At 51.9% G+C, this 16,333-nt stretch overlaps 1 protein-coding gene across 7 annotated transcripts in view; it reads left to right on the forward strand.

Moving 5' to 3' along the window:
- The window catches only part of PLA2G6 (phospholipase A2 group VI), a 58,916-nt gene that overhangs the window by 37,106 nt on the left and 5,477 nt on the right, over positions 1–16,333 (forward strand). For 6 of the 7 annotated variants that reach the window (XM_029953511.1, XM_029953509.1, XM_029953505.1 and 3 more), the window contains exons 8-12: positions 25–133; positions 1,320–1,481; positions 3,318–3,396; positions 5,660–5,823; positions 7,446–7,596. In XM_029953511.1, the coding sequence (XP_029809371.1) occupies positions 25–133; positions 1,320–1,481; positions 3,318–3,396; positions 5,660–5,823; positions 7,446–7,596 (665 nt within the window). The remainder of the gene's footprint in view (positions 1–24; positions 134–1,319; positions 1,482–3,317; positions 3,397–5,659; positions 5,824–7,445; positions 7,597–16,333) is intronic. The other variant, XM_029953510.1, reaches the window with a different exon arrangement.

Genomic DNA, 16,333 nt, shown 5'->3' on the forward strand with positions numbered 1-16,333 from the left:
TTCTCCTCACTCCATCCCCAACAGAAAGACAATGTGGAGATGGTCAAGGCCCTCATTGTGTTTGGGGCAGAGGTGGATACCCCAAATGACTTTGGGGAGACTCCTGCATTCATAGCTTCCAAGACCAGCAAACGTAAGTGCCCTGCACTCTGGTCCCAGAGTTGGGCGGAGGGGGGTGGGGTGGGTGGGTGGTCCCAGCCATCAGGCACCAGCATCCTGTCCATACCCACCCCGCTTGCTCCCTGCATATGGGGAGCAGCTGGGAGACTGAGAGGGGTGGCTTCCTGTGCCCAAGCACAAGGGCCATAACCAGCAGATGGAACCTACCAAGGGGCTTGCCACACCCATGTCCTCCTCCATTCGGTCCCCATCCCGCCTCAGGGTGCCTGGACTCAGGGGGAGGCAGGTGGGGTAGGCGGGAGCCGCAGTGAGCTCCTCATTCCCCGAGGAACCCCCAGGGTGGAGCTGCTCGCTGGAATCCACCGCTGCAGGTGGATGCATGCCCAACACCACAGAAGTGTGTGCGCACGCCCTTGTGCACGCGGGCAGAGGCACACACTGCATGCTTGCTTGGAGAGCTCCGGCGTCAGGGCTGGAAAAAGACCATCCTCAGCAGAAGCCTGGGCCCCCTCTGGGGGTTTTGGGGATCCATGGAGGTTGCTGTGGGTGCACAGGCGTGCCCACGCTCCTTCTTGTGACATCCTTTTTAGTCACCCTGTTGGATGAGGGTGAATGCCCACGAGCTGGCCGGTCCCTCTGAGGCTCTGGAAGGATCTCTGCATTCAGCAGTTTTGAGAATTGGTGCGCCTGCAGCCCCGACACGGGGCTCAATCCCGTCAGCCACGAGATCATGACATGGGCCTAAGTCAAGAGTTGGACTCTTAATGGACTGAGCCACCCAGGCACCCCATTGGGTTTTTTCTTTTACTGTTTTTAACTTTTTTATTTCTAGCCATTCATGGTAGCGTGTAGAGATGTGTATATGGAAGTGGGGATCCCGTTTTCCTGACCAAAGTGAAGGGAAAGAGGGGGTCCCCTAGTTCCCAGATACTCAGACCAGGTAACCTCGACCTCCTTCTGGGTTCTGAGGTCGACCTCAGCGCCTGCCCCGGGCCCCAGGAAGCTCCTGGGCTGGAACTGACTGCAGTCAGCACGCCCTTTCAGGGTGGGGTCAGGCCTCTGGGGCACCCGGTTCCCCCACATACCCAGGCCGCCCGGTAGATGAGCGAGGGGACCGTGTGTGGAATTGTGGGGCCTCTCACTCGCCTGTGGGCATCAGTTGTGATCCTGTGTGATCTCCCCTCCCCAAACCCTACTAGTTGTCACCAGGAAGACGCTCTTAACTCTGCTGAAAGACGTAGGGGCCGACTACCGCCTCCCACTCACCCAAGGGGCCCCCTCGGAGCAGGGCTCCACTACGACACATCACACCCTGTTCTCCCTGGAAAGATCTCAGCCCCCACCGATCAGCTTAAACCTAGGTAGGCCTCTTTCCTGCCACAGGCCCTCCCCTCCAGGGGGCCCCCGGCGCTGGGATCAGAGCAGTCCTGATCCGAAGGAAACGGGGGCCCAGGGTAGAAGTTGAAAGGAACAAGGAAGGCCGAGGCAGGATTTGTCAGCCTCTGGGGGTGGCCGCGCCCATGGAGCCCAGAGGCCTGGGGTGGGGGGCGTCCCTGGCCAATGGCCCCAGTCCATTTCTGGTCCCGGGTCTGGGCATCCCCGTGGCCCCTGTGAGGTGAGCACTTTCACGGCCTCTTCTGTGAAGCTCAGGGTGGGCAGTGATGAATGCTGTTGGGGTCCAGCGCTCCTGGCCCTCTGGCTTCAACAAGGGGGTGTGTCTGCCTCCCTGCCGGTTCTCAGTCAGGCCTGGGGCCTGTGTGTCCGTCCCCTGCTGGCCCTTTGGTGACCTACAGGCTTTTGAACATGGTCAGGCAACCTGCATCTGCCCCTAGGTGTCCTCGGTTCCCCCGGAGATGGCCCCCAAGGAGATGGGGTCCCTTCTCTGGGCTTCCCGTGGGCTGACCCAACCAGGGCCTAGCTGTGTGAGAGCAGGGTGCCCTGACCAGGGCAGTCGGAAACCAGTCCTTGGCAAGGTGGCCTTTGTTTCCCCTGCTGTAGAAGCTTCCACACACCAGCACCTCCAGCCTGGATAGCCCGGCCCAGCCAGGAGCCAGAAGAGACAGAGCCAGCGGCCACAGTTAGTCCTTACGGCTCCTCCTCTCTGCTCCCCTGCCCGTCCCCGTCTAGGACTTGCCCCCCCAATCCCGTCTTTATCTCTCAATTTTGCAGGCAGGCAGTCACCCAAGCCAGGCCGGATGGTGGGCCTGGGGCGCAGCGTCCAATGGGTAATGCCCTGGGCCTGGAGGGGCTGCAGAGCCCGGCCGGCCCCGAGTTAGCTGTAGCTCTGGTGCCCTTTTCTCAGCTTCCTGCCTGGACACACGCACCATCCTCGCCACCTTCCCCCCGGCGCTCTGGCCACCACCTCCAGGCCAGTCTCCGCTTGTCTCCCCTCCCCTGCTGGCCACTCGCTCTGGTGAAGCGGAGACCCACTGCCTTGCAGCCTGCCTTCTTGCTTTGCTGCTTCCAGACTCTGCCCAGTGGTGGGGAGGGCGCTCAGAATCCGATGGCATGGCGGTGCCGGGCCAGGCCCGCGCCTGGGGGGCGCCAGTCCATCGGGTGGGCGGGCTCCGGCCCAGAGGAGAACATGGGCAGAGTGGTGGGTGCAGTTGCTCTGAGAGGCCGCTGAGGAAGGTTCCAGACCTGGGGTGAGGGCAAGCAGCGTCTGAAGAGTGGTTGGTGATCTCCCTGCGCTCATGGGTTTAAACCCCAAGGAGCATCCTGACTCATTCCTTTTGGCTAAATGACCGTGGACGAGTTACGTAGCCTCTTTGAGCCTCATTCGTAAATTGGGAATAAGGCTTCTGGTGATGGTGGCTGTCAGCAGCTACACTTGCCCAATGCCTGAAAAAGCGCTCTGTGGGCTGAAAAGTGCAGGACACGGAAGGGGTGCTTGTGCCCTGGGGCTCTGGGGGAAAGCACTGCGGAGAATCTGGGAGCTGGCCGGGCGGGGGCAGGGGTACTTCCCAGAGCAGGAGCCCCCCTCTGCACTCTACCCCATTTCACCCCAAGGCGCCAGGGGCCTCTGGCTCAGCTGCATCCTGAGACAAAGAGCCCTTCCTGGCGGCGGGGGGCAAGGTGCTCCCCCTCAGGCCAGCATGGTGAGGGCTCAGCTCCAGATTTGCTCTCAGGGCCCATGGGACTGGGGGGAGGGGCCTGGCACTGCGTGGCCCCAGCCCCCCCTGCCCTGTGCCTCGCAGAACTGCAGGACATCGTGCACATCTCCCGGGCCCGGAAGCCAGCGTTCATCCTGAACTCCATGAGGGACGAGAAGCGGACGTAAGTGGAGGGCGGAGGGAGGGGGTGGCGAGGCCTCTGTTTGGTGCCCTCCAGCAGCCTGGGGCTGTCGTCTAGTCCGCACCATGGCCCTATGACCTGGCTTGCGGCCTCTGTAGTTCACAGCCAAGGGACTGGGTCTTCAGAGAGCCCGGGTCTGCTCTCTCCTCAGCGACCGTGCAGGCTGCGGGTTACATGACAGAGCTGGCCGTCCCTTCCCTCCTGACCTTGTGTTGGTTTGTTGGGGGCGGTCACCCAGATCCAGATCCCCTCTGCGATGCTCCCCTCTGGCTCCCTTGCCCTGCTTCCCTCCACAGAGCTGGTGGGGCAGGCGGACTCCCCAGCACCCGTTGTACATCCAGGTTGGTTCCTGGAGGCAGGCCTGGGGGATGGGCACAAAGAGCAGAAGCCTTTGTCCCTGAGGGCAGTCCTCGGGACCTCAAGAGCAGTGCCTGCCAGCTCCGCACTTCCCAGCACGGACGCGTGTGCAGTCGACTGCGCTCCATCTGCCCTGTGCTTTCTTATTCTCCGTTTATGACCGCCCTGTGTCCCCAACAGCTCTCCTAGGGAGGGAGTGGGTTTCTTGTTTCGCAAGGCAGAACCTGAGTCCCCGAGAGGTGGAGCGCCTTGCTCAAGGTCACACCGTGAGTATCAGAGCAGCGACTCTAGCCCCCCTCTTCCGCATCCGGGCCCTTTCTGCTGCCACCACATCTGTAGCGCCGGCCCCCACAGGGCACACTCTCTGTCCACAGACACAGCCCCAGCTCCTAGGGCCAGCCCGTGGCAACAGGTGGTTCTGCCCCGCCTTGCCTGAAGGGTCAGCTTCCCCTTGGTATGTCCTACTCTCCCCAAGGCCACCCCTTATGTGCACTGTGGGGGTTCCACCCGCTGCATCAGCATTCTGGCTCTCCACTCCCACTGCACTTCCCGCATGTACACACGTGTACACTTGAAGGGGGCTGAGGAAGGCACCAGAGGGAGGACTGGCATGTCCCAACCAGTAAGAGAGGAGGCAGATTCTCCAGCGGGACCTGACGGTTTGCAGCAGCCTGAGTCCTCTCCCTGGAGGAGGGACTGAGGCGACCCTCAGGACAGCTTTGTGGGGACCTCCCCACTAAAGGCTGTGAGCCACGTAGCTCTGCGTCGCGCCCTGTGGGCTGATGTCTCCGTTGTAAGCCCTGCGTCCTCAGGAGGGTCTCTTGGTATTTGTTCTGGCCTCTCTGGTCCCTGAGGGCTTCCAGTGACAGCCCAGCAGCCCTTGCCCCGCTCTGGGCTTGCTGCAAGGCTGGGCAGCTTGTTCAGAAAGAGAACCCTGGAGGTGGGCCACCCAGGCCTCTTCCATTTACTGGCTAGTCTATTGGATGCTTCCCGAGGGCACTGGAAAGGTGGTCCTTGCCCTGGGGAAGAAAGTGACCGAGGGAACAAACCACCCCGCCCCCTGCTTATGGGAGGCAGAAGTGCTCTGCAGCAAGGGGCTGATGGCATCAGAGCAGCCTTCTCTCTGGCTGTGACATTTAAGCCGAGATGGATGGATGAGACCAGGTCTGAGTCTGAGCACTGACCGTGGAGGCCATAGAGCAGGGAGCTGGGCAGGGCAGGACCCAGGGAGACGTGTCCGGGCCTGTCGCCCGAGCAGGTGACCCAGGAGTCAGCATACCCTCCCCCCTAGCCCCTCCCACCCCCCTTCTGGGTCTGCCCTCATCACTTCCCCATCTTGTGACTTTGGATGGTCACCTAACCTCTGAGCTTCATTCCTTCGCTCCTTCACTGAGGGGCACAGGGAGCAGGGAGCGCCTGCCTCCAAGGGGGTTGGGACGTTTAAGTGACTTCCCACCGGTGAAAGCCCCTCACAGCTCCTGGCATAGAGATGGTGCTTCCTCCCTGCCCTGCTCCTCTCTCTCCACCCCTGCTCCTGGCTACAGGGTAGCCCTTCCCCCAGCCTTGTTTAATCCAAACAGACTTTTCTCAGGCACCTGCTTCCGGTCAGGCCCTGGACTGGGAATTTCAATGCTACCAGACCGAAACCTGGCGGGAGAGGGTCTGCTGGCCCCTCCCTTTATTCCTGCATTTCCCCCTCCTGAAATGCTATCCGTTTATCTCCTCACTGACTGTGCTCCCCCTTCCCACCTCTCCCCCAAAAGCCCAGCAGCACTGGAGCTCCCCGGCGCCTTGTCTCACATGCTCACAGATGCTCAGGGACACAGGCCCACGTGAGGTATTGGGCTGTAATGGGCTCTCTTCTCTCCCACTCCTGTCCCCACCACAGCCACGACCACCTGCTCTGCCTGGACGGAGGGGGCGTGAAAGGCTTGGTCATCATCCAGCTCCTCATCGCCATTGAGAAGGCCTCGGGTGTCGCCACCAAGGATCTCTTTGACTGGGTGGCGGGGACCAGCACGGGAGGCATCCTGGCCCTGGCCATTCTGCACAGTGAGGGCAGCCTCCTGGGCGGTGGGGGCAGGGCCCCGGGGGAGGGAGAGTTGGGATCTGCCCTCAAATTAGGCTCAGCTTTTTTTCAGAGCTTTGCAAAGAGAGTCACTGGGAAGGGGAAGGCCTGTAAGCCCTTCGTGGGGGGGGTGGTGAGGGTGTTGGGGTCTGAGGCTGGGAAGAGAAGGGCTTGGAGGTGGGCTCGGGCTTGGTGCCCTGCCCTGCATGGGGAACAGAAGGAGCTGCTTTTCAGTGTAGGAACCATTTTTATATCAATTGCCTTAGACTCCTCCCCGTAGCCTTATGAGGCAGGCACTGCAGGGCCTCAGAACCTGCTAGAAACAAGGCAAACCGTACTGATGGTGGATGGCATGGGTGGTCTGAGGGATGAGGAGCCACAGAGCCACAGAATGCCAGAGGCCCGGCCAGCACGTCTCATTTTACCCCCAGGGAAATTAAGTCCCCGGCAGGAGAGGTGACCCCAAGTCACGTAGCCCACCCATGGGGTTGCCGGGGCTGGGACAGTTCCCTAGACTCTCAGCCCTGCACTTCCCAAGGCCACAGAGCCTTTCACTGCAGCGCCTCCCCTACAGACAGGCTCTGGGCAGCTCGTCTCCACACAAGCATTGTCCCCTTTGTGGAACTTTCTGGGCTGCGTGATGCTGCCTATGGGGGCCCCTCCCAGAACCAGCAACCGCCCCAGCGAGAATTATCCTCTGCCTTGGCATCCCTGGCCTGCCACCCTGCCCCAGCGCCTGGAGGCACCAGGAGAGGCCGCTCCTGCCCCCAGGCCACGCCTGTGCTGGGCACTGGGGACGCGGCCGAGTCAGGTCCAGGCTCCAGCTCAGGGAGCCCCAGTCCCCTGGGGAAACCGCAGGTACCTGGGTATTCACTGTGTGAGGAGGGCCATGGCCCAGCAGTTTGAAGCGTCAGGGACGGCCAGCTCAGGAGGCAGCTGAGAGCAGCATCCCGTGGAGCTCTGGGAAGAGGAGGATCATCAGTCAGCAAACTGCTGGCATCAGGGGCCCCACGTCCCCTCCTTGGTCCCCAGTTCTGCCTTCCATGAGAGCAAAGCCATCTCAGATCTGCCTCCGCTTGGCGGGGCATAAGGTCCACGGTGGAGGTCCCGGCCTCCCCCAGAAGGGGTCACTTCATTCTTTAGACTCCCGGGGGCCATGGGAGAGATTCGAGAAGTCAGCCAGTGCACGTCTCATTTGGGCACTCACCCTCCTCTGCGCAGCCCCCCTGCTTGCACGGCACAGGCCGCGGGCGAGGTGCGGCCTGCCCCTCCTGCCTGTCCTCAAGAGGCCCACGGGCAGGGCTGGCCCTTCTACTCTGAGTCAGATGAGGTGGGATCTAGATTCCATTCACAAGCCCTTTCGCTCTCGGGGCGCTCTTCAAGGAAAACAGTATGAAACTGGGAACACAGAATTACACGCAGAGGCTCCCGGCTGCCGAAGGGGATTTCTGCCTCTGCAGAAAGTTCTCGAGCAGAGGGGCCCAGAAGCCCAAGCTTGGTTAGGGGCTAAGTAAACCCGGTCCCCTCCTGCCATCCCTCTGCCTGCTGGCCACTGCCGTTCTGTGCAGTCGGTGTGGCCCTCGTGTCACCCCGACCTTGTTCCTAGGCAAGTCCATGGCCTACATGCGGGGCGTGTACTTCCGAATGAAAGACGAGGTGTTCCGAGGCTCGAGGCCCTACGAGTCGGGGCCCCTGGAGGAGTTCCTGAAGCGCGAGTTTGGGGAGCACACCAAGATGACTGACGTCAAGAAACCCAAGTAAGTCTGCAACAGGAGCACCGTGGCCGTGGCTGTTCCTGGGCGAGGGTCGGGGGGTGGGCAGAGGACTCACCCTCTGGTCTGGTTAGAGCTGAGGGGCCAGGGTGGCGAGAAGCTTCTTCCCAAGTGAACCAGAGGCTTCCAGAGGACGCTCGAGGACCCCCTCCCCCCGCGTTTGCTGTTGCCCCCTCCCCTCAACCGTGCGCCCCTGTCCAAGGGGGGCGGTGCATCATTTGCAGTCTGGGTGGGGGATAAGTGACCTGAAAAGTGACAGCCATGCAAGGCTGCACGTGCTTGAGAAGTTCCAGAAGAGCTACAGCCCAGCTTTCCGGATCTGTCTACCTGCCGGGCCTGAGCTCCCTGAGGCAGAAGCATGGCCACCTGTTGTGTTTTTTTGGTCTGTAGCCCCAGCATCCGGCACAGTGCCTGCCCCAGAGCTGGGCACTGAACAGTGTTCACGAGCTGACTGACTGTGTGGGGAAGGGGTGTGGGTAGGGAGGAGAGAGAGAGAGAACTGAGGGCCTGAGGGCCAGGCGGTCGTGAGGGCTTCCTGGAGGAAGTAACTTATGAATGAGGCTCTAGAAGGTTAGGGAGGAGTTCTTTTCATAATAAAGCTTCCCCCCTCTTCTTTTTTCATTTAAGAATAATAACTAGTCTTTTAAGAAAATCCAGCAAATACAGAAAGTAAAAAAGAAGGAAAATCTCATCCATGTAGTAAAACCCAAAAGATAACTATTGTTTTTATTTATTTATTTTTAAGTTTTATTTATTTTGAGAGACAGAGCAGAGGAGGGGCAGAATGAGAGGGAGGGAGAGAATCCCAGGCAGAGGAAATGCAAACAGCCTCTAAACATATAGAAAGGTGTTCAACTTCCGCAGTTGAACTCACTAACTGGGGCTCGAACTCACTAACTGTGAGATCGTGACCTGAGCCAAAACCAAGTCGGGTGGTTAACCAACTGAGCCACCCAGGCGCCCCTGAAGATAACTATTTTTTTTTAAACATTTTAATATATTTTATCCTAGACATTTTTGCTCCTTTTTTTAAACGGTGAACTAGAACATACGTTTAGAAAAGTACATAAACCAGTTCAGTGAATAATTATAAAGCAAACACCCACATAACCACCAGCCAAGTCCAAAAGCCCCTTGAGCAGGTGCCCGTCCCCGTGACAACTCCTGCCCTGCCGCCAGGGGGCGCTGTCCTCCCGACTGCTGTGACTCGGACTTCCTGGACTCTCCTACCATTTCACCACCTGTGACTGCAGCCCGGAACAGCGTGGTTTCAGTCTTGCCTGTCTCTGGGCTTGGCCGGACTCATTTTATGTTCTTGCTTCCCTCCGTCCATGTCACGTTTGTCAGCGTGGCCCCTGCCGCTGGGTGAACTGCATGGCGATGCCCACAGTTTACGCCTCCTAGTACCTAGTACCTTCCACTTAGAACCTCTGGGGAGGAGCCCTATAGTGGACACTTTGGGACCTGATTTCTGGCCCACGGGTGAACACGTTCCCACCACTCAGAAAATGGATGGCCTCAGCCGTTAGATTCTGACCAACTCTTTTTTTCAAAGCGTGGTTTCTGTTTTCTCTGCCATTAGCCATGTTTGAAGTTCTTCTCACTCTGCATTCTTGCTTACGTTTGGCTGTTGTTGTCAAACATTTTTATCTTTACAGATATTGGGGGAGGGGTCTAACTAAGGTGGTGTCGTCATGTGGCCTGAATTGTCATTGTCCTAATTTACTGCGGAAGTTGAACACCTTTGTATATGTTTAGAGGCTGTTTGCATTTCCTCTTTTGTAAAGTTCCTGTTCAGATGTTTTGCCTATTTTTGGTAAAATGGGGTTGTGGGATTTGGGGGTCCAGAGACTTCTGAGTATGTATGTATCTATTTTTAAGTAATCTCTACTCCCAATGTGGGGCTCAAACCCACAATCCCGAAGGGCTCGGAAGCTTTTTAATGATTTATTTTATTTTGTTTTATTTTATTTTAGAGAGAGAACATGAGCAGGGGAAAGGGGCAAAAGGAAAGAGAGAGAATCTCAGGTTCCATGCTCAGTGTGGAGCTGGAGGGCAGGGCTCGATCCCATGACCTTGGGATCATGACCTGAGCCAAAATCAAGAGTAGGACACTCAACCAACTGAGCCACCCAGGTGCCCCAGTGATTTTTATATCCTGAAAACTAGTCCTTTGATGGATATATAGATTTGAAATCTATATAGACTTACAGCGTTTTGTTGATGAATGAATTTTAAGTTTCTTTATTTATTTTGAGAGAGAGTGGGGGAGAGCAGAAGCAGGGGAGGGGCTAAGAGAGAGAGAGGAAGAGATTGAGAATTCCAAGCAGAACCTGAGCCACCAGGGCTGAGCCTGACGCATGACACAAACTCACAAAGCAAGAGATCATAACCTGAGCCCAAATCAGGAGCCGGACGCTTAACCAACGGAGCCACCCCAGCATCTCTGATGAGCAGATGTTCTTAATGTAGTAGAATTTATCATTGTTTTTCTTTTTATGGTTTGTGCTTTTTGTGTCTGTTCAAGAACCCTTCCTTAAGCTTGAGGCGGGAAGCGATTTTTTTGTCTAGTCAAAGATCTCTCTAGATCTGCCTTTCACGTTTAGGTCTTTACCAATTTGGAGTTGAGTTTTGTGTGAGGGGAGACGCAATTTCATGTTGTCCACGTGAATAGCCAGTTGCCCCGGCCTCATCCGTGAAGAAGCCTGTCTTTCCCTCCATGTCTACAGGCTGCGCTTCCGCAGTGGTGGCTTGGCGCTCCTTGCTCCACTGCTTCTGTGTTCTGTTCCGTGGGCTGGGTGCCTGTGCCCATGCCCTGGCCACAGAGCTCCGTTCTCCAGCTTTCCCAGGATCTGGGACCACAGGGCGGCCACCGTGTCTGTCTTCAAGGGTATCATGGCCGTTCTTGGAGGCACCATGGAGAAGTGGTTAGGGGCAAGTGCCCTGAGCTCCTGCGTGGCTCAGTTCATTAAGCGTCTGACTCGTTTTTTGGGTTTTTTTTATATTTTTTTATGGTTTTAATTTATTTTTGAGAGACAGAGACAGTGTGAGCAGGGGAGGGTCAGAGAGAGAGAGGGAGATACAGAATCTGAAGCAGGCTCCAGGTTCTGAGCTAGCTGTCAGCACAAAGCCTGATGTGGGCCTCAAACCCACAAACTGTGCGATCATGACCTGAGCCAAAGCCAAACGCTTAACCGACTGAGCCACCCAGGCGCCCCTGTATCGGACTCTTTTTTTTCAACTCAGGTCATGATATCATGTATGTGAGATGGAGCCCCACATCGGCCTCATTGCTGAAAGTGCAGAGCCTGCTTGGGATTCTCTCTTTGCCCTTTCCCCACTCTCTTTTCCTCGAAATAAATAAAACTAAAAAGAAAAAAAAAAGAGCAAGTACTCTCAAGTTTCTTCTCAAAAAAATAGAAATAATGTACTACCTGCCTCCTGGGGGTTTTCATGAGGAGGAAAAAGGTTACTATTTAGAAAGCACCTGGCCCGTTGGTTCAAGGGTTATTTGTTGCTATTTGGGCTTCCGGGTAAATGGTAACATCAGATCGTCAAATTCTCCAGAATATCAAATCCAACTGGGATTTTTATTGAGATCACATTGAACTGTAAGTGTATTTGGGGTGGGGGGAGAAAGGACATCTGGAAACGCGGAGCTTTCCAATTAGAGAATATAGAAACACATTCTGTTTGTTCGAAGTTTCTCAATGCGGTTTTAGAATTTTCTCTGTAGAGAAATCGGGGGTTCGTATCTGTTCAGGTACTTCCTGTGTTTTGTAGACCACACGTTTACGCATATGTTGCTCTAATGTACACATTTTTAGGGATACCTCGTGTTCATTTTACAATGTTTAATTGTGGTCAAATATACATAACATAAAATGTATCATCTCATCCAAAGTGCAGCTGAGTGAGCGTCCAGGATACTCACTGGTTGGTATCCCACTGACCTCCCAGACTTCCATCCCACAAAACTGGAACTCTGTTCCATTAAGCACCTCTCCACTGGCCTCTCCCCCAACCCCTGGCAAGCGCCGTTCAACTTTCTCTCTCTGTGATTTTGACGACTCCAGGGATCTCCTGTAAGGGGCCCACACAGTATGTGTCCTTCTGCAGCTGACGCCTTGCACTGAGCGTAATGTCCTTGAGCTTCACCCAAGTTGTCGCATGTGTCAGAATTTCCTTCCTTTTCAAGGCTGAATGATGTGCTGCTGTGTGCATTCACCACACTGCGTTTGTCCGTTCATCTGTTATGGACCTTTGGGTTGTTTCCATCTTTTGAGTATTACAGATAACGCTGCTGTTCACACAGTGCATGGGCACCTTTCCTAGCTCCCGCTCTCAGGGCCTGGTGCCTTGTACAGAGAGAGGGCTGAGGGGTTCCATTGGCTCAGAATATTTTGTTTACTTTTATTTAATTTTTAAGGTTTCTTTTTGTTTCTTTTTAAAAAAAACTTTTCTTAATGTTTACTTATTTTTGAGAGAGAGAGAGAGAGACAGAGTGTGAGTAGGGAAGGGGCAAAGAGAGAGGGAGACACAGAAGTCAAAGCAGGCTCCAGGCTCTGAGCTGTCAGCACAGAGCCCGACATGGGGCTTGAACTCACGAACCACGAGATCATGACCTGAACCCAGTCAGACGCTTAACTGACTGAGCCACCCAGGCACCCCAACAATATTTGGTTGATATTTTGCATCCCATGTTCCTGAGGGAGCAGGACTGTGTTTTCCCATTTGGGAGCTGCTGGGTTTTGGTTTTGAGGGAGTGTTTCCCACTTTCTATTTTCTGGAAAATTCGTTTAATAAAGGTTTAATTCTTCCCGGAGTGTTCAGTAGAATTTTCCAGGGAAGTCCTCAAGGCCTGGAGTTGGCTTCAAGAAAGATTGTTGATGACGGGATTAGTGTCTTTAATGGTAGAATATTCTAAACATCTTCTTGACTTGGTTTTGGTTCTGTTTTTCTAGGAAGATGTCCATTTCATCAGATCTTCAAACTTATTGGCATAGAGTTGTCAGAATATTCTCTTATAATCTGTTTAATGTCTGCAGCATCCGCTGTGATGGCCCCTTCAGTCATAATTATGGATACCTCTCTCCTTTATCAGTTCGGCCACAGTTTTTTCCATTGGATTGGTCCTTCAGAAAACCAATTCTTGGACAGTTATTAGTCCTCTCTTGTGTGTGTTTTAGTTTCATTTATTTCTGCTCTTATTTTTATTCCTTATACTCTCTTTGGTTTTATTTCGCTGTTATTTTTTAACTCCTTGATTTTTAACTTTCTGTTCAACTGTATAATGTGTGTGCATATGTGTAAGTCTAAACATTTTTCTCTAAGACCTTTTTTTTTTTAGTTTATTTATTTTTAGCAACCTCTACACCCAACATGGGCCTTGAACTCATAACCCCAAGATCAAGAGTTGCATGCTCTTCTGACGAGTTAGCCAGGTGCCCCTCTAAGAACTGTTTTAATGATATCTCGTAAGCAGGTTTATGATTGTTTGGTTCTAAATACTTCCTAATTTTCACTATAATTTCTTAATCATAGGTTCTTTTTTTAAATTTTTATTAAAGGTTATTCATTTTTCAGAGAGCGTGAGGTGAGGAAGGATAGAGAGAAAAGGAGATAGAATCTGAAGCTCTGGGCTCTGAGCTGTCAGCATAAAGCCCATTGTGGGGCTTGAACCCACAGACTGTGATCCCACAGATAATGACCTGAGATGAAGTTGGGTGCTTAACCAACTGAGCCACCCAGGCGCCCCTAATCATAAGTTCTTAAAAATACATTTCTCAATTTCTAAACTTAGAGAATTCTCTGGTTGTGTTTTTGTTATTAATTGCTTCATGGCCAGAGGATATGCTCTGTATGACTTCAGCCTTTAAAAATGTGTCAAGACTTGATTTGTGGACTTGTACAGTCATTTCTTATAAATGTCCCACGTCTAATTTGAAAGAATATGGATCCTGCACAAATTGATTAAGTCACACCAGCTAGAAATGTTTAAAATTTCCAGGAGCACTCAGTTGGTTGAACATCCAACTCTTGATTTCAGCTCGGGTCATGATCCCAGGGTTGTAGGATCAATCCATGCGTCAGGCTCCACACTCAGTCTACAGCCTGTTTAAGACTCTCTCTCTCTCTCCCTCTGCCCCTCTTTCCCACTCACATGCACACTCTCTCTCTCAAATAAAAAAAATAACAAAATAAAATAAAAATGTCCAGGTATTCTATATCCTTAAGAATTCTTTGTCTACTTAATGTTATCGATTATTGAGAGAGACATATTGAAATCTTCTACTCTGGGAACTTGCCCTTTTGCCCTTTAGTGCTGACAACTTTTCTTTCAATATTTTGACACAGTGCTATTAAGTGCATATATATTTAAATTTTTACATATATTTCTAGTGACTGGCATCTTTTATTATGAAACAGCTCTTTATCCTAGGAATGTTTTTTGCTTTAAAGCCTGTTTTGTCTTCATACCAATATAGTGACATCAGCTTTCTTTGCTTATAATTGTATGATGATCTGCATTCATCCTTTAATTAAACTTTCTTTGAATCTTTATGTTTTATGGGTTTGTTTGTTTTTTAATTTTTGAGAGACAGAGACAGCATGAGCAGGGGAGGGTCAGAGAGAGAGGGAGACACAGAATCTGAAGCAGGCTCCAGGCTCTGAGCTAGCTGTCAGCACAGAGCCTGATGCGGGGCTCAAACCCACAATCTGTGAGATCATGACCTGAGCCGAAGTCAGACGCTCAACCGACTGAGCTGCCCAAGGGCCCCAATCCTTAGGTTTTAGAGATATCTTTGGTAAATAGGCTATAGTGGGAATTTTTTTTAATCTAATCTGTTACTGTTTGTTCTCATCTAGAGCATTTAGTCCATTTATAGGTTTTAAATGCATAGTAATATATTGATTTAAGATAACTAGTTAAGTCTGATTTAGTTGATTGATTTGACTCTCAGAAGGTTCATGTGGTTAATCTGACAGTTTATATGGCTGGCCCGTTTTTATTTGTATAATTACTGGTTATTTGGGATGATGTGTACCATCCTATTTTGTTCTGCATTTCTTCTCTCTTTCTTGCCTTCTTTTAGAATTGCTGAATAATTTTGATCATTATATCCCTCCCTCCCCATAGTTTGAAATAGTTGCACTCATTTCTTTTTTTCTTAGTGCATATTTCATTTACGAAAGCCTTAATTTAATGGATACCATTACCCTCCCCTCAGATAATCAAGGATTTGAAAATAAGTTAATTCCATCCTTTTTTTTTTAACCCTCACAAAACATTATTATTACCTTTTGAAGTTGGTTTTCATTTATATTTATCCTTTAGACATATCCAGTAATGTGCTGGTAAACCAGATCTCGGGGGGGAAGAAGCCCTGATTTATAGTGTTTGCTAATTCCCATAGCATGAATACTCCCACCGTGGCCAATTTCAAGTTACTAACTATTCAATAACCACCTGGTGGGATTTAGCAATAGGTTCCTACAAGCCAGGATTAGCTGGCTCCTGCACACCATTGGCTGTGTGTGTGCGTGTGTGTGTGTGTGTGTGTGCGCGTGCGTGCGTGTGTGCGTGCATGTGTGTGTGTGCATGTGTGTGTGCGTGTGTGTATGTGCATGTGTGTGTGTGCGTGTGTGTATGTGTGTGTATGTGCGTGTGTGTGTATGTGCGTGTGTGTGTGTATGTGCATGTGTGTGTGTGTGCGTGTGTGTGTGTGTGCGTGTGTGTGTGTGTGACATCTTTGCACCAGTCTCTTTTGCATCTCAGACTTCCATCTGTGACCACGTGCCTTCTGCCCGATATGAATTACTCCCAGTTTATCCTTCATGGGATGTATTAGGCTTGAATCTTTGGATTGTTGACTCTCTTCAGTTCTGGAATCCTGAGTTACTATCTCTTCAACCCTTGCCTCTTCCTAATTTTCTCTCTTCTCTCCTTGTGGAACCCCAGTTTGTCATACGCTAGACCTTTTCTGTCGTCTGTTTCTAGCAACTTCCTCTCTCTGTGGTGCTCCAGACAATGCCTTACCTATTTTCCAATTAACGAATTAATTCTCTCTTTTGCGTTACCTAAGTGTCCACTTAACCTATCCATTGGTTTACTTTTATCCTATTGCTTTTTTATTTTTCAAATTTCTAGACGTTCTCTTTGGTTCCTCTTCAATTCTTCCAGGTCATTACTTATAGTTTCCTACTCCCAGACGATTTTTATCACACAATGTTTTTCTTTAAACGTAGGAAGCGTGGCTGTTTTATAATCTTTGTTCAAGGACTCAAATATCTGTGGTCTTTGTCGGTATGTTTTACTGTTCATGTTGGTTTATACTGGTTTTCAGTTGTGACATTTTATTTCACTGTGTGTCCTCCCCTCCCTTTTTTACTGTGTGGTGTTCCTTAGTGTGGAAAAATCATATGCGTAGATTCTTTGTGACCTAGAATGTAAGTATCTTCCTCCAGAGTGTTTGTTGTGTCTTTCGGGTACCTAAGTACCCTACCGTCTAGGGCCACTAAAACTAAATTTTTGACATGCAGGTTTGGGGAGTCCCTGAGGTGATATGAATTTAGACTACAAATCTGCAGGAGGGTTAGCTCTCTCTCTCTCTCTCCTTTATCCAATGCCAAGACAACTTTGTTCACAGGCTCTGGGGTAGGAAAGGGACAGGTTTATTTCTGGCTCCTCCTTACCCAAGAGTGTAATCCTTTGGGGTCC

Source organism: Suricata suricatta, chromosome 10 (assembly GCF_006229205.1).
Source record: "Suricata suricatta isolate VVHF042 chromosome 10, meerkat_22Aug2017_6uvM2_HiC, whole genome shotgun sequence".
NCBI classification, from domain to species: Eukaryota; Metazoa; Chordata; class Mammalia; order Carnivora; family Herpestidae; genus Suricata; species Suricata suricatta.